Raw genomic sequence first — 22,241 nt, 5'->3', positions numbered from 1 at the left:
ATTCCCTAGTATTACAATACTCCTGGAAACTAATTCCCTAGTATCCCAATACTCCACGAAACTAATTCCCTAGTATTTCAATACACCAGGAAACTAATTCCCTAGTATTCCAATACCCTAAGAAATTAGTACCCTACCATTCGAGTACCTCACAAAACAAAACTCCCCACTTTTCCAATCCCCATGCGACCAGTTTCCACGTATTGTAATATCCCACGAAACTAATTCACCAGCACTTCAATAACCCACAAAACCAGTCCCCCAGCAGTCCAATAACACACGATATTAGTACCCCAAACCCACAAAGTTCCAATATCCCAGTTCTACACGCTAATACTTCCTTTAAAAACCATACCACCTAACGCAGCCCTTCCACGTCCTCACACCCTTATAACTCCCCTATATCCCTACCCCCTAGCGAACCTTAACTTTCTCGCATAATTCTGACGAAAACCAAACAATCCTTCAATTACTCAGAACAGATTTCCGACGATCCAGCACAGTAAGACGAACGCTCCAATAACAATTTACAATCAAGCCAATCATAATCCAGGGAATTTATTGCAATCCACTTCTCTACACCGAAGCGTAATGCACGACCCACTTTGCACAGAATTCCCCGCGTCTTTTCCCTGTCACTTTGATTCTTTGTCATCGATTCTACGTTTGAATCGAACGGATCCACCAGGCCGTGGTTGGTTAGCGGCTGCAGGGGGTGGGGGGCAGACATGGAAGACGCGGAATTTATTGGACAAAAGAGAGCGCGAAGTTGTACCGTCGGCGACATGCAACCGCTGACAATAAATTCTGCGGGCTATTCCTAGGGGGTAGCATTTATGTCACGGAATAATCGCGAGCACAGAAAGCTGTCGTCGCGTGTGCCGTCGACGCCTCGTTATTGCAAAATCTACGAGACAACAGGCCGGACGTCACGGGCGCACGCGTGTCCCCGAGCAGATATTAATTTCCTCTTTGATACGGACAGCTCGATGCCGCCGTTTTCGACGACCTTGTATTCTGCCCAGGAGGAAACGCCACGATCGCTTTTCACTGGACGCCCCCGGTGGGTTATCGACGGGTTACTTTTATTCTGTTATGAGAAACGGATATGGGAATGGAAGTTACTCGAACTTCTGGAGGCGGGGATGGGTGATAGAGGGAGGGAGGTGCCGACCGATGACCAGATTTCGGTGGTTATTTTAGGGGCACTTTGATCACTGGAACACGAAAAGTTCCAAAGTGACGCTCCTTTGTCGCGCAGTCACGACGCCATCACACGTGCTCGGGCTTGCATCGGGCGGCGGTTTTCCAGTTAGGACCGGTAGCAATTGACCGAAACTATGTAGCCAAAGTTCCCGCGGGCGTCGCTCAGGAAATCGGAGGGGATGATCCGTTCGTCCGTCATTAGTTGCAGGGAGCATCTCGAATGAAGTTGTGCAGAACGAGGAACATGCAAACTGGCGCGACACGCAGATCCAGGTAATCAAGAAAGTTGTAATTATGAAGGTAAATGCAGCTCTATCGGGGGTGTACGTGCTGATATATGCGGAGGAAACTTCGTAGGCACTAATTAGTGTGTTTTTAATCAATTCAAAGTGATTATCTGAAATAACTTCAGTGTATTTAATCTCTGTTTCTCTGCGTGTGCGATTCAGTCCCTCTACATTTATAATTTATGTTTTTTATTATTTTGTTTAGTATGGGTATTCTATTTATTTTATAATCGTTATTCGAACGAATTACTCAAGACAATAATGATGAATTATTCGGATAAATAGAAGAAATAATTTCTCGCGAAGAGTAAATATTTATTATTTAAGGAGGGAAAATTTAGGACTTTTTTTTTAAGAAAATACCATTTTCATTCATCTGAAATTTGGGCCACGTTTTTATGCATCCTTGAAGAAGTTGCAGTTTTTTTAAATTCATTTTTAATAATAAATATAGGAGTTATGCATAATCGATATTTATCTACCAGGTAATTTGAAACAGAAACATGAAACGGCGTTTTACTTTTATATGTAGCTTCAATTTGATGAACAAGAATACTGCTAAATTTTATACTTCTTTTGTTACATAAGAAAATTAGCGCAAAATTGGATAGTAAAAATTAAAGGTTCAGACCTTTCAGTCTGAAAACTCTCCATACTGCTCAATAAATTTTTTTGTTTTTTGCTGGTTCATCAATTTCAAGCTACATATGTATAAAACAAAACGCCATATCATTTTTCTGTTTCAAATTACCTGGTAGATAAATATCATGCACACCAACGGACGACGAATTTTGCGCGGTGTGATCGTCGATCGTGCATAACTACTATATTTGTGGTTAAAAATTAACGAAAAAAATCCCGCAGCTTCTTCAAAGATGCATCAAAATATGGTCCAAATTTCAGAAGAATCGAATCGCTGATTTCGTAAAAAAAAAATCCCCACTTTTGCTACGATTTTAGCCCAAAGAGTAGGATTCTCCCTTAAATGAAGTATTGTACTAAAAATAATTTATTTAGATAAATACGTTATATACGTATACATTTACTCGAAGCAATTGGAATAATGCACACTTTTATTCTGTTTCGCAGTCGATTGACGCGTCGTAAATTTCGACATAAAGTTTGACACATTAGTATAAGCAGAGACTTTTGTAGGAAGCCAAAAATTTACGAAAGATTAATAAAATTCCAAATTTATCAATAATGTAATGTGGCTTATCACTGATGAAGCTTCAGTACGGCCGTAATTTTTTTTACACAGTAAAACCTAAGTACTGACTGTGAAATAAATATTGAATTTTCGACTTCTAATTTTACTCCATAAAATAATGTATTAAGTTCGTACCTTGAATTTCTAAAATGTTCTCGAACATCAGACTGCTAGCAAATTGGGATAATCAGAATTTAAATTCCAGAAACTCTTTGTAAAAGTGCCCAGCAATTCGTACAGCGAGGTAATGATTTATCATTGAACTTTTCGAGCTCATTTCATGCACGATTAAAGGTTTCAAAGGTACTTTAATAAACAGCTACCTCGTTCGCTGGAGCACCCGTTGCCTGCTGCATGAAATGCTCGAAACAAGTAATGCATTCAAAGGGAACATAGTTACATCATAATACGTCGAATCACCGGGAAGTGTAATGAAAATGTTACATCGTAATATTCCATTATACGCTTAACATTCAGAAGGGAGCGGAATTATTCGCTGGTACAATTTGGAACAATTGTTTCAGGCGTGTAGACATTATGAAATAGTTTGCTCGCGACGCGAAGTAAAGTTCCCTTCGAAATGACTGCACAAATGGTTCGCTAATTGAAAAGTTGAACAGCACTATGAAATAAATTAAAGGAAGGTGTATAGAAGGTGCTTTCCGCGGTAATATTTTTTCGAAAACTGAATGATTATTCAGTTACTAAGTATACTAAAGGAAGGAAGAGGTTCTAGACGAACGATCTACAAGTGTTAATTAAACCCTCTCGTCGATCGACGTGAGATAAGGGCAGAAACAATCTACTTCACGTTTCAACTTCGAACGTAATTCATTGTTACTTCCACTTAGTTATTATCGCCGAGGTTTACAGACTTCAAGCGCTAAGCTATTGTATATCTTACAATCAGTGAATATTATTAAAGTGTCATCAATTAATGCAAGGATTGCACAACATTGAATAGTCGAATTATGCATAATTCTTTTAGATATTATAATTTTCTATACAGCTCTTAGTAAACAGGAGACATTTCTACTGTAATCATAAGCATCCATAGATTTTTTAAGTGAATTTTGAAATAAATTTTGGAATTATGAAATAAATTTTGAAATAAAGAAATAAATTTTGAAATAAAGAAATAAATTTTGAAATAAAGAAATAAATTTTGAAAGAAAGAAATAAATTTTGAAATAAAGAAATAAATTTTGAAATAAAGAAATAAATTTTGAAATAAAGAAATAAATTTTGAAGTAAAGAAATAAATTTTGAAATAAAGAAATAAATTTTGAAATAAAGAAATAAATTTTTAAATAAAGAAATAAAAATTTATTTATTAAACTAGTTTTATTGAAAATTTTTATATTAATTTTCAATAAAACTAGCGTTTTAAAATAAAAATCTTAGTTTCTATCTATCAAACTTGAAAATTGAAATTACAATACTGGAACTGTTTCTTTAACATCTTTAAGAAAATTTTTAGTGGTTGAGCTCTTCATACTTGGAAATGGAAGATTTACAAGAAATTCATCATTGGCTGCTTTACGGTGTTACTCAGCTGTCAGATAAATTGCAGACCAGATGATAATAGATTTCTCCTCCACTTCGCGGCAAACCCCTTTCAATTCGTGAAATTCGAATCGCTCGGCTCGATACTCGATTTCGCTTCCGGGAAAATTAATGCATCCGACGTCAGATAACGATAAATAATCGACGAGGTTGCTAATGATCGCTGCGTGAACGAGTTACATTAATAATACGAGATGCCCCTGCGACTGGATGGTGAGTCTTTGAACGTATGATTAATTAATTACCCGCAGGTTCGTTCGCGTGATCGAATAAACGCTGTGGAAGGGGCTGAACGAGCCCCTGGGATGGGTTTATAAGCACAGTAGTCTGGGATATAAAAATGAGGGAATAATATTATATTCGAAACTTTTGTTGGCAAAGATTTACTTAATCTTTGTGGATCAATTGGAGTGTCCTTTTTTAGAAAAAATACAGAAATATTTCAGTTTAGAGTAAATTTTCGTTATAAGCTCATTTCGACTATGCGTTGTAAGCTCACCGAAAATTTATTCTAATTCAATCTTATAATATCGTAGATAAAATCTAGACTTTGGTAAATTAGATATATTCAGTACGTTGGAAATGAATTCGTGTGTTTTTATTCAACTCTCATCAATATTTCGCCATCCTATCAGATGGGAATGTCAATACTGTGCCAGAAATTTATGCAGGGCTCGTACATGAGCTTTCGTAAGCGTAACAGGGTATAAAATATGCAAATCCATCGACCGACACTTCCCGCAGTCGACTTCACGTCGCACACGCAATAAAGTAAGGCTCGAGTTTGTATCAATAGAAGCGGGGCTGCATGTTCTTCGACGCCTGAGCCGTATTTCTTCGATCTTCATGTAGCAATTTTTAAGCTAAAATATTAGGAAGACGTTGAATTATTGAACTGCATTCGTCGGGATATTTCTATGAAAGCTAAAAAGCTAAGAAAAAGAATCTAACTTTGTAAAGTGAATTCTTCTCCACTGAAGTAAACATTCATCATTAATAATATTATTATGAAAAATAAAAGTAATTAAGGATACTGTTAAAGAATTGAAAAAGAGGTGGTAGCAGGAAGTAGTTGAGAGAGCCATAAGCAGTGACGTGGAAGTCTACTTCCAAATGTTTCAATATTATTGAATTTGAAGGAAATTTTGAAGCTCCCAGTAAGCTGAACAACTTTCACTGGAAGCTATTTTTAAAATAATGCACGTGTACAAAGTTATAGGCAGATAGAGCCTCAGGCATACTGGTTTTTAACTGCGTCTGACTATAGACGGACTTGTACCCCTTACGCTTGCATTCTTCTATCCCCTCCGCCGCATTCTAATCGTTCGACTGGCCATGAGTTCATATTTCATCATAACGTGGTATGATTGGGCTAATCTGAATATTTCCTGAAACAGAAAGTGCTCAGATGCAAAATTGTTGATGTTCGTCTCGACAGAAACTATTTAGAATATTCTTTGCGTAGGTATTCTGCCACGTTGCGCGTATTTAAAAAGTTTTCATTATCACTAAGTACTGTAGCATTATGAAATTCTGAAAGAACATCTGGCTCCTCTTTGGAAAAAAAATACGAGGTTGCTGAGCGAGCACGAGCCGCAGTTTTTCCGTATTATTAGTAACGAGATGGCTGCTGAGAACTTCCTTCAGAAAGGTAACGATGCTTTTTGCAGTAATTAACGAGCCAACAAGGTCTGAGAAAGAAGTTTACAGGACTTTATGCGCCCTCCTTTGTGCGGAGGATTGCGCAACAGTTCGTTCTGTAGCTTCAACATCTTTTAACAGGTGTATATGGGGTGATAGCAGGTGCATAAAGTGGAAGCAATACCTTCCTTCGTACTTTGAGGCGCGGAAAAGTCGTCATGTACAACTTCTTCGTGAAACTGCGATCCCAGAGTAGAAAGCAACTTGTAATGGAAGATGCAAAGATATTTTGTGGAAATAACATGAGAACTAACTGGCAATTCTTTTTTTGTTTCAGGTGAGTCTACATTCAGTCATCTGTACTAACTACTGCTTGAAAATTTGTAAGTTTTTAAATACTTAATTTGTAATCAAATTGCATGGCTAGGAATAGATTGTTCAACTGTGACGGTCGATACTGATATTTCATCCCTTTTGAGTTTTTTTTTTTTAAATATTATTAGTGCTATTTACTTCTACCATTGATGTGCAGGGATACGTAAGGACGAAAATTTATCATATTAAACGCTGGCGAATACTTTTCCTAATATTCCTTTTGGCATTGCTACGATATTTTCATTCTGCACACCGACTGTCAGTTGTGCAGGTACAGTTCTTTGTATCCACCGTAGCTAAAGCAGGAACCTGCATTAGAGAATGCAGTTCCCGATTGTATCTGCTGCAGGTATTATAGGAATCTGTCATTACCTGCATCCGATAAGGAAGAAATATACTTTGCCGGCCATTGTACGGTCATTTTATATGACAGCACATAAGTTGTATGATCCTGGGTGGTAACGAACGGAAGCTGTAGCAGATGGTATAAAGTTGTGAAGGTAGATTTGTAGATAATCATTGTGCACAAAGTTTGATGAGTTACCGATAGAGTTCTCCAGGGTATGCTCCATCCAATAAATGGATAGGAAGCATGCCTACTATTCCAACACTTCGAATTTCGTTAAACCGTAGATGTCGTAGGAAGTTTCAATTTTTCTTCCTTATCAGTTTCAAAGTGTTGGCCTGATTCGCACGATGGCTTTGAATCCTCATATGACCCGGAAGGATCATTGCTCATAACTTGATCTAGGCAACTTGAAGTACTGCTGTTGCCTGCGGTTGTACGCACACATGTTTCAATGTGGAGCACCCCTATCCAGTTTTGATATCCAAACTGCATTAACGCTTTCATCGCGGCACTATTCAGACGTGTATATCTTTATCGTACAAAAATATAATTTTATTAAAGTATAAAAAATGGGGTGATTATCACAACATTACAAAAAAGGGGCTTACACGAATACATCCACCTATACAAGATATTCTTCGACTTATACTGATCCAACAATTCACCACTTTCCTGATGACAGTCCACCGGATCCTCCAAGGGAACCAGACGAGTACCCATACCCAGATCCGTATCCAGAACCAAGGCTGGAGCTCGATCCAGACCCAAGGCTTGAGCCAAGCCCGGAGCTCAGACCAGAGCCCAAACCAGAGCCCTGCCCAGACCCCGAAGAGGCGATTTTGATAATGGTGATGCCAGACCCACCACCAGAGCTCAAGCCGCTTCCAGAGCCTAAGCTGAGACCTGAAGAGCCGGAGCTGGATCCCAGTCCTGAACCGTAGCTGGAACTTGAACCTGAGCCATAACTGGATCCCAGGCTGGATCCAAGTCCAGAACTGAGCCCAGAGCTGAGTCCAGAACTGAGACCAGAGCTGAGTCCAGAGCTGAGACCAGAGCTGAGTCCAGAGCTGAGTCCACCACTGAGTCCACCGCCAAGTCCACCGCCGAATCCACTACCGTGTCCACTGCCACTTCCACCGCTGAGTCCACCGCCGCCTGCACCGCCGAATCCACCATCCAGTCCACCGATCAGTCCACCTCCGGGCCCACCGCCGAGCAAACCGCCGAGTCCACCGCCGAGTCCACCGCCGAGTCCACTGCCGAGTCCACGGCCAGCTCCACCGCCCAATCCACCGCCCAATCCACTGCCAAGTCCTGAACCCAGGCCAGAAGAGCCACCAGATCCACCAGCTCCTCCAGCCGATTGTGCCGAGACGGTGACGAGAATAGGTATAGGCTGAGGCACTGGCACAGCGACTGGGCTAGGAACAGGTACTGCTTGAGGGACTGGCACTGGCACTCTCACGGTCTGAGGGACGACAACTGGTTTCTCAACGGTGACAGGCACTGGATGAGGCACACGGACTGGCACTTCCTTGATAACAGGGACTGCTTGCCTCACGTAGTATGGGACTGCCACAGGTCTCGAGACGGGGTATGGTTGAGGGATGAGAATTGGGACTTGTTGAGTGATGGTATGCACTCTGGTTCCACCGCTTCCATCTCCACCGCCTCCTCCACCCAGTCCTCCACCAAGTCCTCCACCCAATCCTCCACCCAATCCTCCACCCAGTCCTCCACCCAATCCTCCACCATGTCCTCCACCCAATCCTCCACCCAGTCCCCCACCGAGGCCTCCGCTTCCTCCAAGTGAAATCCCACCGGAGAGCCCACCAGACAGTCCTCCTGAAAGGCCTCCAGAAAGTCCCCCAGACTGACCGCCAGAGAGTCCACTGGATTCTAAGCCACCGCCATAGCTAGAGCCTGAACTGAGATCCCATCCTCCAGATGATCCTCCCAGTCCACCAGAGGAGCCACCCAGTCCCCCAGTGCCCAGGAGGATACCTCTCTTGGTCTTCTCGGACTTTCCTTGTTCCGCTTTGGCGGCAAAGGCCGCGGTGGCCAAAAGGCAGATCTGCGTGAAAATTGGATGGTTATTTTTGGTCTCTGTAGATCCTTTCTTGACGACTGATGATGAATGGTGATTGTTGGTTCCAGTCTGAGTGTCAGTCTTGTTGATGGGGTATTGTATGATTCCTTAGTACTGCTATTGGTGGTATGTTCATAGTAGTTGGGACGATATGAAAGTTACTGATGAAGCTATCGGCTTGGATAGGCGAATTAGAAGCAAGTACTTAAGGCACATCTTAATTTGGTGATTACGTGGCATTGATAGGACTATTTAATGGTGTCGTCTCCGACAGAAAGGTATGTCCTTCGAAAGGGAATAAAGATGTTGGGTCTTTTAAAATCAAAGTGGTAAAGTGAGAAGATATTTGCAATGACATTATAATCGACGTTTTGAATAAATTCATGAATTAAAGCGTCCTTTTTGTTTTTTTTCCTCTGTGTTTGTCTTGGTGTGTATGGAATCAGCAGGTTAGAGTGGTATAAAGTATCGTTGACGAGAGAAGGTAAATGCTGTTCTTAAGAAACACTTGAACATTTTGAGAGTCTGTTACTCAACAGTTCAGGTGCTTTGAAATTTCAATGAAGTCAAGAATCAAGAGAAAGTTAGTAACTTTAGGTCTAACTGTTCTCTTGCCTCAGAATTATTTTCAACTGTTACCAATACCGAATACATTGTAGCTTTCGATAAATCCATCTTTGAAATGGCTTTAAGAACTAAGATCTAAATTAATAATAAGATTTTGTGAAAACATTTCAAATTTTACTACTTCGTAAGATCTGCATAGGAGCAAATTCGCAGTAATTGGGAAAATTTTAGTGAATCAAATTGCTATTTTGTAAGGAAGGGTACTTCGGGGTACACAGGGCTTCAAATTTTCAATTTAGATCTACTTTGCCCTTCTGAATTTCACTTCAAAGGAAGAGAACTGTTGCAAATTCTATTAAGTTGTCGACAAGTTCTTTGTCCTACAAAGTTTTCAAATTGCAATATTACTCTGCATAATTGCAATTAAAACTTCAAACTCAAAAGTACTTATCCCAGTACACTAAAATTTCCAAAGTGTAATTATACCCCTCACCCCAAAGAAGAGATATTTATTCAAAATGGCCGCCGAATTTTCCAAATCTAATGCTAATATTTTCCACTGGTTCACCAATTTCTTTCCCCTAAATTTTCAAAGAACACTCTTCCCCTCCCCCAAAATATTTAGTATGTCCACCGCACTCTTAAATCCGAATCTCAAAATTTTCACTGCTCCACTAATTTCCTCAAATTGACAGATGTCTTGCCACCACAAAATGTTCAGACTACAACTCCCCTCCGAAATTTCCACTGTGATCACCACCCTCCCCAACCCCCGATCCCCAATTCCTCGATCCTCCAACAATTTCCTCGAATCCCTTACAATACCCCCAATAAATGTCCGGAACGCAATAATAATTCCCCCCGCCAGAAGAGTCTCGCAATCCTCAAAGCGCAAACCCCGAAAAATCGACCACTGAGCCGAAGCTCGCTGACGTTCTACTTACTAGGAAGCACCTCATTGTTGCTTGTCCTCGGAGCTGGAGCTTGATGTGTGCCATCCTCGAGTCCACGCCCTGGTTTTATACAAGCTGCCGGTGCAATCACTTTCACTGAATGGACGAAGGTGCACGCCTTCGGCGGAGATACTCTCCTTCTAATTTTTCTCCGACTGTTTCATCCGATCCCCCCCGTGATGTAACCGCAATAACTGAAAACAGACCGATTCCGCGTTGCTGGACACGCACACAATTCCGTGCGTGCGTCTAATCGCAGCCCGCCTATTCTATTTTTCTCCACAGACATTCAGATCGAAAGGATCATTCCGCGATGCTGGCCTTTCTACACCGTATCGCGTATCCATCACGCGTAATGACCGCGTTTTTGCGGCTCCAACGCGATCTGGTGACTTTTGCAATCAGGAAACGTGACGACGATTTTTTTTTAGTATGTATACTCGTTCCCCTGGCTGTTTCAGAGGGAAAGGGAGTGTCTGATAGGCTCGGATCGGCAAAAAATTGTTTATGATATAAAATGCATTTTTGTCTGTGTTCCTTGAGCAAGACGTGTGAGGTTTTCAAGAGAAGGGAGATTAATTGCTTGCTGAGTTTGCTGGGGTACATGCTCAGTTCTGTATTAAGGCTGAGTTCTGTTACTTTAGATAAGGAGACGAAATGTTGAAGCAACACGATACTTATCGATAACTGTATATATCGATATATAAATATTTTTTTCGACATTTGCATGTCGATATATCGATATTTGCCTCTCAATATATCGATATTTTTTATCGATATTTGTCCGCCGATATATCGATACTTTTAATCCATATTTGCCTGTCGATATATTGATATTTCAAACACTAGTAATTTTCAAATTATACGTGCAAGTGAAATTCAGTAATTCTTTTTCATACTCTTGATGTTTCTTATTAAAATATCAATTCTAGTCCCCTTTATAAATATGATTCCACAAATAAATTACTTGTTTCCATTTTAATACTTTGTATCTTAATTTAAATAAACTAATTTCCTAATACTATACAAAATCTTTTATCCTAAAAAATTCACTTTAATCCAAAATGATATTGTAAATTGTATTATTGATAGGATCCTCCTATCGATATTATCAATATCGATACTTTTGGAATAATATATTTCATGTATCGACATTGGACGAATAAATATATATCGATAAGCATTATCGATAGTTGAGACTTACTAGTCACGTATCAGACTTATTAGTCACATCCCTAATATTGACCTGTGTAGTACTGCAAAATAGGGTTAACTGAAATTCATTTTTTGAACTTTTGAAGGAAGATATGAGGTACATTGAACTATTCGAGAAGACTGTATTAAAAAGGGTACAGATTTGAAAACATTCTCGTTACAGATTATCTAAAACACGTCTGCCAATCCTAATACCGAAATATTCATGGATTCATACATCAGGCATTAATCAAACGAATGAAGACAGGATACTGAAGAAATCCTAGAGACTGACAATAAGAAGTACAAAAATTAATATATTATATTTTGAACCCCACTACATTCGGTGTAATCATAACAATCCACCGAAATTTCTGTTCCGAGTCCTTGCTCTCACTTTCCTTCGCGCATTTCATAAAGGTTCCTCAATTCGACGAGAATTCCAACATTCCGCAGAATTCCACGTTCCTGGCAAATCCTCCGCCGAAACGTCATCGAATACTCGGTGCAACGAACCTTCGCATCTTCCGCAATCGATGGCATCTAATTTGCGTTAATTATCAGCCGTAAAATTGGCGCACACCGGTTCCGGTAAAAGGCACCGCTCGCATAACGTTTAATAATAACGACGAGAGGCGTAGCCATCGAAATAAGAGGACAATCGGCGATGCCGCGCCTGGAGTGAGATATCGCAGTGGACGAGTTCGAAAGGCGCGGAAGTGACGATGGCAAAAAGCACTTTCGGTGCTGACTGCGCCTGGGCGCAAAGTAACAAATCGACGGCCTCGAATTTGAAAGGTACCGCGGTGAACAAAAAGGAGATCCTTGCGCCAGCTTCCGCGTTCGAAATCAGGAACTTCTGTTGCTAGCTGGCCGGCAGATATCCGATCACAGTTTAATTGGCTCAAAATTCATTAAAAATTGCCGCCGTGTTTCTGTTTACCTGTACTACTTGCACAGCCAGCCTTATCTTGGCTGGGACTTTGTTGCGCATAGCACGGCGCTTCGGGCGTTTCGATTTCAATCTGATTCTGAATGAATGTTTGGGGAAGAATCGGCTGAATTCCGTTTAGGAAAGTTACTCGATTCGGTTGCTCTCACCAACTTTATGACTTTCCAAAATGTCGATATCCCACGATTTTCCAACAAAACTGTTACTGCACCGTGGCAATTTCCATCCTCAGAAGGATGCGGCTGGCGGAGCTAGGCCAAGGGACTCCTTGACTTCAAAAGATAACTAAAGTCTCCTCAGGGAGGAGGCAGGGAAATTTGCAGCAGCCCGGGCCATTCTTCATCTGGAAAACGGTTCCTCGAAGAGGCAAATCCTGCCCCCTCGTTGAATTTCACGGATGTTAACAGGGCCAATTTATATTCACGACCCATACCCCCCAGAAAGTGTGTTTTATTCAAATCACTGGACGAACGCCCTGCTACGAAGCCCCCGACAGTGTTACTGTCTCGACTTTATCTAAACCTTCTAGGGGACCGCAACCCTTTAGCCTTGAGTGGGGTGGAACGGCTGTGGAAGACACGAAGTGGGGGGAATACTCGTGGAGAATTTCAGATTCAGTTGATCGTTTTAACTGGCACTGAATGTAGCGGAGGCTTTGGGTGATCCTTGGAATTGGGGAATTGGGAGCTTGGGTAACTTTGTGGGTGGGGAAATATTTTGGTTGAGTTTGAAGTGTGGGTGACGGGGGTGGTGAGAGAAGAAGGAAAATAGAAACGTGTTTGTGCAGGATTTAGGGATCTCTTTGATTATTTCTTTTGTTGTGCGTTTAGGATTGCATCGTGAAGCAACTCGGATTTGGAGATGTAAAGTGGGGTGCAAACATAACTTGTTTAAAATTGCTCCAAACGACTTGAGTTTTTTTTTGAGAAGCTAGAAGCTTTAGTTTACTAAGTGGCGTGATTCTTCGTTTTGAAAAAATTGCAATTGGTGGGAATAGCGAAAAAAAATAGTAAATGTCGTGTTTTTCAACTTTTTTGTCTGTGCTCGTAATGAAAATATAAAAAATGCCTTTTTTAGATTTAAGTTAACGCAGCTACGAGCTACAAACAGTTGAAGTTGGTGAAAATCACACATTCGCCAGTTTTTGGTGGTAAAGGTATTTTTTTAAATTTTCATTACGAGCACAGAACAAAAGTTGAAAAACACCACATTTACTATTTTTTTTTTCGCTTTTCCGACCAATTGCAATTTTTTTTCAAAACGAACAATCACGCCACTTAGCAAACTAATCCTTCTAGCTTCTCAAAAAAAAACTCAAGTCGTTTGGACCAATTTTAAATATTTTATTCTGTTTTGAAGGGTGGCCGAATACTTTTGCACGCCACTGTATGCATAATAATTTAGTTACCTTCTTCATTGGATAAGTAAACAAACGAAAATGGAAATACATGGAGGTATAGAATCTATTGAAGGGAGAAATTGAATCAGAGCATGGAAATGCATTTCTTGCTCGAAGTAAAAAATTGTTCATGCTGTATTTAAATTATCACAATTAGAAACAATTTTATTACCTGCCCCTATGAAAGGCTAAGAGTGAGCACGATGATAAATATGCTGCCACATTATTTACTGTATACATTATCAACGAATTCTGTGGTCAGATGGCAAAATGTGAATTATCAAATAAATGACGATAATTTTGTGCAGTATCGATACCTTCGCGAGGTATCAAACTGGTTTTGATTCACTATAGTATTGGTTTAGTATCGATTGAAAAAAAAATCGGTATCGATAATAATTGATACCAAGTACCTTAAATTTCGATGCTAAAATATCGATATTCCCTATTGAGTACTTTGGTATCGACTCGATTGAATATCACTAATAGTATCGGCATCGGTGCAATCACTAGGCCTACATACAATAAGATATACACGATTTATCGAAAAAGGAACAAGCCGAATGCTTATATCATTCGGTAGCAATTGCCAATCTGCTGACACATAATCCAATAAATGTAACTCTATCGCGCACAGTGTTGCATTAACGCGTAATGACTTCCTTGCCGATGCGTTAACATTGTATCGTGGCTTGAAAAATGATATCAGCCGACTATAGTATACTCTCTGAACTAAGTAGGTGGTGTTATCAGTCTAAAAATTGGAACACTTAACTGTTTGCGTATTCGTATTTTTTAGAGGCGTAAATTACAATTGTTCATATTTTTATTAATTGAACTACACTGTTCTGGTCTTCAGGGACTCGTGTGAAACAAAATTAGCTTGATTTTTGGCAAATGTATTATTGTTATTATTGGTGTCATTGTTCTGCTGTTGTTGGTATTGCTATTTCTGTTGCCACCGTCATGGCTATTACTATTGCTATTACTATTGTTGTTATTATTTACGAAGTATCAGATCCGCCTCGAAATCTTTAAGGGGGGAATCTATTCTTTCGGCTAAGAACATAGCAAAATTTTGATTTTTTTTTTAAAAGAAACCAGCGTTTCGATTCCCCTGAAATTTGGACCATGTTTTGATGCATCTTTGAAGAAGCTGCGGGATTTTTTTCATTAATTTCTAACCATAAATATAGTAGTTATGCACGATCGACGATCACACCGCGCAAAATTCGTCGTCCGTTGGTGAGCACGATATTTATCTACCGGGTAATCTGAAACAGAAAAATCAAACGGCGTTTTATTTTATACATATGTAGCTTGAAATTGATGAACTAGCAAAAAACAGAAAAAATTATTGAGCAGTGTGGAGAGTTTTCAAACTGAAAGGTCTGAACCTTTAATTTTTGCTATCCAATTTTGCGGCAATTTTCTTACGTAACAAAAGAAGTACAGGACTTAGCGATATTCTGGTTCATCAAATTCAAGCTACATATGTACAGAGTAAAACGCTGTTTCATTTTTCTGTTTCAGACTAACTGGTAGGTAAATATCATGCACACCAACGGACGACGAATTTTGCGCGGTGTGATCGTCGATCGTGCATAACTACTATATTTATGGTTAAAAATTAATGAAAAAAATCCCGCAGCTTCTTCAAGGATGCATAAAAACATGGTCCAAATTTCAGGTGAATCGGAACGCTAGGTTCTGAAAAAAAAATTCTTAAATTTCGCTCTGCTTTTAGCCCATAAAATAGTATTCCCCCTTAAGAAGTTAATGTCACATAGAAATGTAATTTCGACATGATCTTCTGATCAACATGATCCAATACGTAGGAATTATTTCAGCCGCTGTTTCACAGCAACCACAGCTCTCTGTTTCACAGTGCTGAAATTTACGAACACGCCATGATTAGCAATCAGATTGACCATCAGACCGATGCAATTTCGCGTTCGCTGTATTCGTTCGGTGCTCATTTTCCAAGGTATGCACCCGGCGGTGGGATCTGCTTTTGTTAGCCCGCGAAAATGTCATTTCGAACACGTCGGTCAACTTAATGCGACGTGCACGCGCCTGGAATGATGGAAATGGGGGGCCTATTATCGCGTGCCAACTTCGATTATTCGATAGCGTAGCTCTGGTACGTTTTCGTTAACCTCTGACGGCGAAACGAGCTTAATACCGTTTGAATGAAACCTTTTAGTAACGATTCGGTTTAGGTGCCTTTGACGTGCTAGAGTTTGATGTTTGTGGCATATTTGCCAAAGGATCGTTTCAGTTATTTGATCTCTATTTCTGTGTTTTCTTTCTAGAGACATTTTTATTGAAACTGTTTGCTTTGGGAGATCGCCGTTATTTCTAGAATTATAATTCTCCATTCGGGATTTTGTTACTGGTTCTTTAGCAACAATTCTATTTCATTGTCCTTTGTATTATAATATTCAGTTACTTACAGTAGCGGAGAAAAAAGTTACCACTTTTTCGAACCACTCTAGGGGAGGACTGGGGCTGGTTGACTAATTTTTAATATTTCTGATTTTTATATATAGACCATTGGTGTTTTGTTCACTTGTTGAACATCAAAAGTTTACAAATTTCATTAGGTATACAGGCTTAATTTTTAAAATTGTTTTTATTGAGTCTAGGTCGTAGTTTTTATTATATTTAGAGTGGTGAGACGAATTAGTCAACAAACCCCGGCTGTGGGGTTAGGTTAGGTCTGGTTTAGGTCTGGGTTAGGTTTGGCTTAATTTTTAAAATTGTTTTTATTGAGTCTAGGTCGTAGTTTTTATTATATTTAGAGTAGTGAGAGGAATAAGTCAACAAACCCCGGTATATATTTATATATATGTATATAAAATTTAAAGCGGTACGAAACCCAGTTAAAATTGAATTTATTGTAATATATATATATTCGTATATATTGGCGTATATATACGCAGCTAATTCCATAAATATAATTCCAATAAATTCAATTTTAACTGGGTTTCGTACAGCTTTAAATTCTCCATCAGGATACATTAAACACAGGTACTAGGGCCGTTCCTGGGTTTTGGCCGCTCAGGTGCAAAAACAATATTGTCGCCCTTATTAATTCAATATTCTTTAATTAGGAATTTAATATGCAGTGTTCACTTTTATATCTATACATACATAATTTTAAACAGTTATCATGGAAAAGAGTTTCGATTATTATTCTTATTAATAAAAATTTTACATATAATAAACGGCCTGTGGCCGCCCCTAGGTTTGGCCCCCAGGTGCGGGGGTACCATCTGCACCCCCGCCAGGAACGGCCCTGGGTACCACAGTTCCAAATTTATGCTAAAAATACCAAAAATAGAACAAATCCAAAAATTTGTAACTTCTTTGTCCGCCAGTGTATTAATATTCTTCACTGTGATTACAATATCTGTTATAAATCTCAACAATTACCTAAACAAAGAAGCCTAAGGCAAGTACTTCAACTAGTGCACACCTACTCACACAAATGTCCACATAAACTCATGCTAACTGAAGCTACTCAATTTTAAGCGACAGATTGATTAAATATGAGAAAAGGAGATCCCATGTCGTAATCACTTGCTTCTTTTATTCATGAAACGTGTGAATAAATTTCTCCTCTCTTAATATTACAGTCAACAAAATTGTAAATAAGTAGGAATAAGTAGAACAGCTTTACCATCCACAAATTAGAAATACATCACCTGCATAATATCACCTGCACGTGGAATGCAGGATAATACTTACTGTCCCCGAATTATATTAATGAATTACAATAATAAATTGAATGCCAGTGTTTTGCGAGATGTTAATGCCCCGAGCAGGCTACCCCACCACCCGTGAAAGGTTGTCGAAAAACAGCACGACAGAGAAAGTACGGAAACAGAAAATCAACTGAAATGCAGAAAAATAGGCGAGCCATCGTAATCCACGGTGAAGAATGAATAGAAAGTATATGCACACATGCAACTGTTCGCAATATATATTCATAACAATGCGATTACTATCATTAGTCCGGCTACACCTAGTGATGCTAGAAGCTAAAAGAAAGGATAGCGTTCAGTTCTGAGACGTTAGGCGATCTTGATTACTAACAATGTCGAATCACTAGGTCAGATTGTCGAAAGAGAATGGGAAAGTGATGCCCAGGGAAAGTGATTGGAATCAAAGTCGAACCGCTCGCTGGATTATCGATAAAAGGATTAAATGGTGGCGGTTCAAGGATTTTACCCTCTGTTTCTTTTTTTTTTCTCCGCAGGTACGTGATTACTGTAGTAACACGTATGTTTTTCGAGCTTTTCTTCTCCCTGGCTGCAGTTCCCTTTCCTGATTCGTTTGTTTTGCAAAGTAATTGGACATTTATTACTTAGTGTGTACTTTATTAGCGACAACACACGTGCACGGTTTCTTATTAAACTTCTCTGCGATAGGTATGCAGTTTCTAGCATGGAAGAAGTGGAGGACTGGGGGGGAATAAGAAAGATGCAGAACACAGTTCCTTAATGGTCTATTGGTTTAATGGGTATTTGACTGGAGTAATAATTTCAGTTGTGAAACACTGAATTTCAATCAAGAATTTCTTTTTATATACAGTAGCAACTTAGCTAATGAAATACTGTAAACATTATAAAATTACCCTAATATTATAATCCCTCGTATATTTTATACTAACATTATACTTTTAATCCCTAGTAAATTATACACTAATTAATATTATATTAGAACATAAGGGAAATATTAGAATATTTACAGAATTTCATTAGCTATTAGCTACGTGAATATTTGATATGAAAATAATTACTTAACTATATAATATAGGTACTAATATCATTTTCTTCGTGTCCTCGAGGGAACTTAATCTTTGGACCCCAAAAAATAAATTATTCTGTAGATCCAAAAAAAGGAAGTATTCCTGAAATCTTTGACCCATAAAATCTTGAGCAATTTTTGAAAAAGATTTTCAAGATTGTACCTTCTATCACAAATAATTAGTAAACGAAAGATAAACAAAGCCTTCGACTTTAAAAACAATCTAGCAAGCTTATTCAGCCAGAATCTTCATGTCGCTTTAAAATTAGTCTGAATCTGCCAGCATATTTATTAAACTCCCAACAGTGTCGACAAAATAGTTCAAAGTAATATAAATTTTTTAAATGATGTTACTGTTATCACTACCTCTTTACCTCCACTCTGCACCACGTCGCAGCCCCGACTACTGTAATTCCTACCTGTCCAGCTGTAGAATTTATTCCTGCAAAGAAGATCAACGACTCCGACGATTGTTAAATGCCCCGGGACAGAAAGCAGCTCGAAAAAGCTGTCGCGGCGCCCATACATCGTATCGATTCGATTCCCGTGACTTCTGATAATTTTTTCTGCAGGTAGCCTTGATCGATTTATTCGCTCTACTCCCGCCAGCTTTTAAAAGGAAACCTGCAATTTCGCAGACCCTGAAGGTCGCGAGCTATCGGCCTGCGAGTACCAAAGGGAGCAAGTAGAAAATGCAGACTTCATTTCTGATCTGCAATGAAGACAGTTCGTTCGTTACGTTCGTACAATATTTATCAGCTGGGGCTCGCAGTTGCGCAAACAAGCCTTCTCGAGATTATTTCGGGAAAGCCATACGACAGAATAATTCACGATATCGCGATCGTCGCTCGTAGTTCTGATAGCCAATGCACTTCCAACGACATCCTTGGTGGACGTCTGCCAACTTGGCCTTCCAAGATAGCTGATGTGTATTTACGCTAGTGGTTACTATGGGCTAGAAGTTGCATCCAAAAATAATAGGGTGTGAAATATCATCGATTCAATTCACCCCATGTTCCACATAACATCTGGACCATAAAACTGTTTTATGAGACGAAAGTTCGCTCTTCGTTGCTTCAGAATCATTCCTTAAAGGGTCACATCCACCTGGAGGTCCGGAAAATTCACGCAATTTTAGGAATTTTTTTATTGGAAAAGTATGAATGAAAATTATACACAATTTTTTTCCTACGAAAGATGTATCCTTTAACTATATTATTCTAAATTTTCAGGAGATATTATTATTAACTAAAGGAGATACTGGCTTGGATGTGAGACGTGTTTTTTCTAAGCTGCTGGACATTCTGAAAGCAAAAATTCGAATAGATTTTAAAAACAAATGACTTACAGAAGTGCCTGACGAATTTTAATATTTTATTTTGGTAAAAAGGGCGACCGTTTCCAGTTGAAATTTCTTATTTTCTAAGAAGGCTTTGCAAGTATTTCCATTATAGTAAAATTGAAAACAAAATTTAAAAATATAAGAACGTCTATATATACTATTTTCAAAACTAATTAAATTTCTACACTAAAAAAAATAAAAATTTAAGATATTGGGTCAAATTGACCCGATATCTTAAATTCATCAGAACTGAGCATACAAAAATAAAATCAATTCATTTAATTATTATGGTTTACTATTTTCAGACTTAATTAAATTTCTGCACTAAAATAAATAAAAATTTGCAAAAAAAATGAAAATAATTATTTAAAAAAAATTTACATTATTTATTATTGCCGGTCATGAATTATTTCAGTGTATGAAGGAGTCCTTGGGATCTTTGGGAGTATTTGGGATACTTAGTTCAAATCATAGGTATATTAGTAAAAGAGGAATGAGAATTTGTGACTCGATTTTGGGTCAAAATGACCCTATTTAGTTAAGTTATATTAGGTTCAAAATTAACCCTGTACCCATCCAGTGCCACAGTGGAATTTGAGTTGCTCAGTGGGTCTTCAAAATCTGCAAAAAAAATTGAATTACAATATTCATTTAAAGGAAACTTGAAATCGCATTAAATCCTATAAACTTCCAACTTCTTCCCTTATCACATTTTATATTTTACACATGAACACAAAGGATAAGGAAAAATCACGTACTTTGTAGCACGAAACTCACAGTATGTCCATATTGTCCATCCAGTTGCGACTATAAATTTCCAAAATTTAATTCGATTGGTGGATGACATTTACGGCAGAAACTCGTAATAAACGCCAGCTGCGAATTTACGACGTCGACGGGATTATATTTCTCTTTTAACTCGTCCAGGTGTTAAATCCCGCGACGCTTTTGTCGTCATCGGTGCACCGATTTCCCAGTGCGACCGGTTATGCGTTTCGATCCTGCATCACAGGGCACAGCGAGATCTTGGAGCGATTGAAAGCGTGGCCGGCAATTTTCAGCTGGAAACGCAGCCAGAAAATGGACGGAATAAAACGATTCAACCTGCCTGGATGAGTATTTCGCCCGACGCAATTGAATCGAGAGCCTGGCATATTTGAATTTTCTTCGTAGCTTCGAGTGCACCAAATTTATCCAAATCTAACTGCAGTCGCTTGGTAATCTTCTTTTAAATTAAATAAATTACATATTTTTTTTACATATTAACACACCTCCGTGATATTACGTCTCTTGCGAACAGTCTCAAAACTACACCTCCGCAATATTACGTTCGATAGAATAAATAAAAAAATGTTATGTTAAACGATTTTATTAAAAATGCACGAAAAATTAAATTAAAACGCACTAAAAACTAAGAAATTAATTCTGTTCTTGTACTACAATTTCAAGGATCGGTTGGCAAGTGGAACATCACCAACTACAGTTTATCAATTTTTTTTTTCATTTTTCATTACAATCTGTATCCTGTAATTAAAACATTTTGTTTCATTAATGCGAAAGCTTTCTTGCAACAAATTCATTTCGACGTTTGCTTCTGTATTAAAGTGATTCATATCCTGTTAGGAAATATCATGCCCCACGATTTTAATTAAAGTGAAAAACACTATTGAAATTGGAGTACAAGGAAAAAATTATTTTTTAGTTTTAGTGCATTTCAATTTATTATATTTGATTTGACCCATATAAACGAACATGTAAGAAGCAGAGGATCGAAGCTGAATAAAATCGTTTAAAAATGAATGCTTTTTTCGAGAAAAAAAACAGTGTTTCATCCTAGCAGTGGTGCAATCAGGATTTATTATCGGAGGAAACGGATTTAAATATTTTTAAGAAAATTTTATTTAATGCAATGTCATTTAATACAAATTCAATAGAATTCGTTAGGTGATTATAAAAATTTATTTAAAGAATAAAATCCAGCCTTCTTTTCTTTTTACAAAGCCCCTTTCTTGGCGCCACTGTATCCCAGTTTACAAACATTTATATAGCAAAATAGAAACATAAAAAAAGGTTGTAATTTTTTAACGTTTTTCTAAAATCTACTGTGTCGTTAAGGGCAGAGATGGGCAAAATTTTTATTTAAATAAAATTTCGAATAACGAGTAAAAGTTAAAAAAATTATTCAGCATTCGTTCGTTAACCCCAGTTAGCTTTATTCGACACATGACGAATCATTTTTTAAGTTTTATTCGTTATTTGAAAATGTATTTAAATAAAAACTTTGCCCATCTCTGGT

General features: G+C 38.4%; 2 protein-coding genes across 4 annotated transcripts in view; one reads left to right on the top strand and one right to left on the bottom strand.

Moving 5' to 3' along the window:
• Positions 1–22,241, top strand: part of Dnc (phosphodiesterase dunce) — a 483,414-nt gene that overhangs the window by 125,209 nt on the left and 335,964 nt on the right. The gene's annotated exons all lie outside the window — the stretch shown is intronic.
• LOC143376970 (uncharacterized) overlaps positions 6,848–22,241 on the bottom strand; it is a 34,944-nt gene continuing 19,550 nt past the window's right edge. Inside the window, exons 2-4 of one of the 2 annotated variants that reach the window (XM_076827806.1) lie at positions 10,235–10,437; positions 7,920–8,708; positions 6,848–7,688 (exon numbers count right to left, since the gene is read on the bottom strand). In XM_076827806.1, coding sequence (XP_076683921.1) covers positions 7,296–7,688; positions 7,920–8,708; positions 10,235–10,288 — 1,236 coding nt within the window. In that variant the 5' untranslated portion in view covers positions 10,289–10,437 and the 3' untranslated portion in view covers positions 6,848–7,295. Of the gene's footprint in view, positions 7,689–7,919; positions 8,709–10,234; positions 10,438–22,241 lie in introns of those variants that run through there. The other variant, XR_013087211.1, reaches the window with a different exon arrangement.

This window comes from Andrena cerasifolii, chromosome 15 (assembly GCF_050908995.1).
Source record: "Andrena cerasifolii isolate SP2316 chromosome 15, iyAndCera1_principal, whole genome shotgun sequence".
NCBI lineage: Eukaryota > Metazoa > Arthropoda > Insecta > Hymenoptera > Andrenidae > Andrena > Andrena cerasifolii.
The sequence above is the reverse complement of the archived record's forward strand: the minus strand, read 5'-3'. Positions and strand labels throughout refer to the sequence as shown.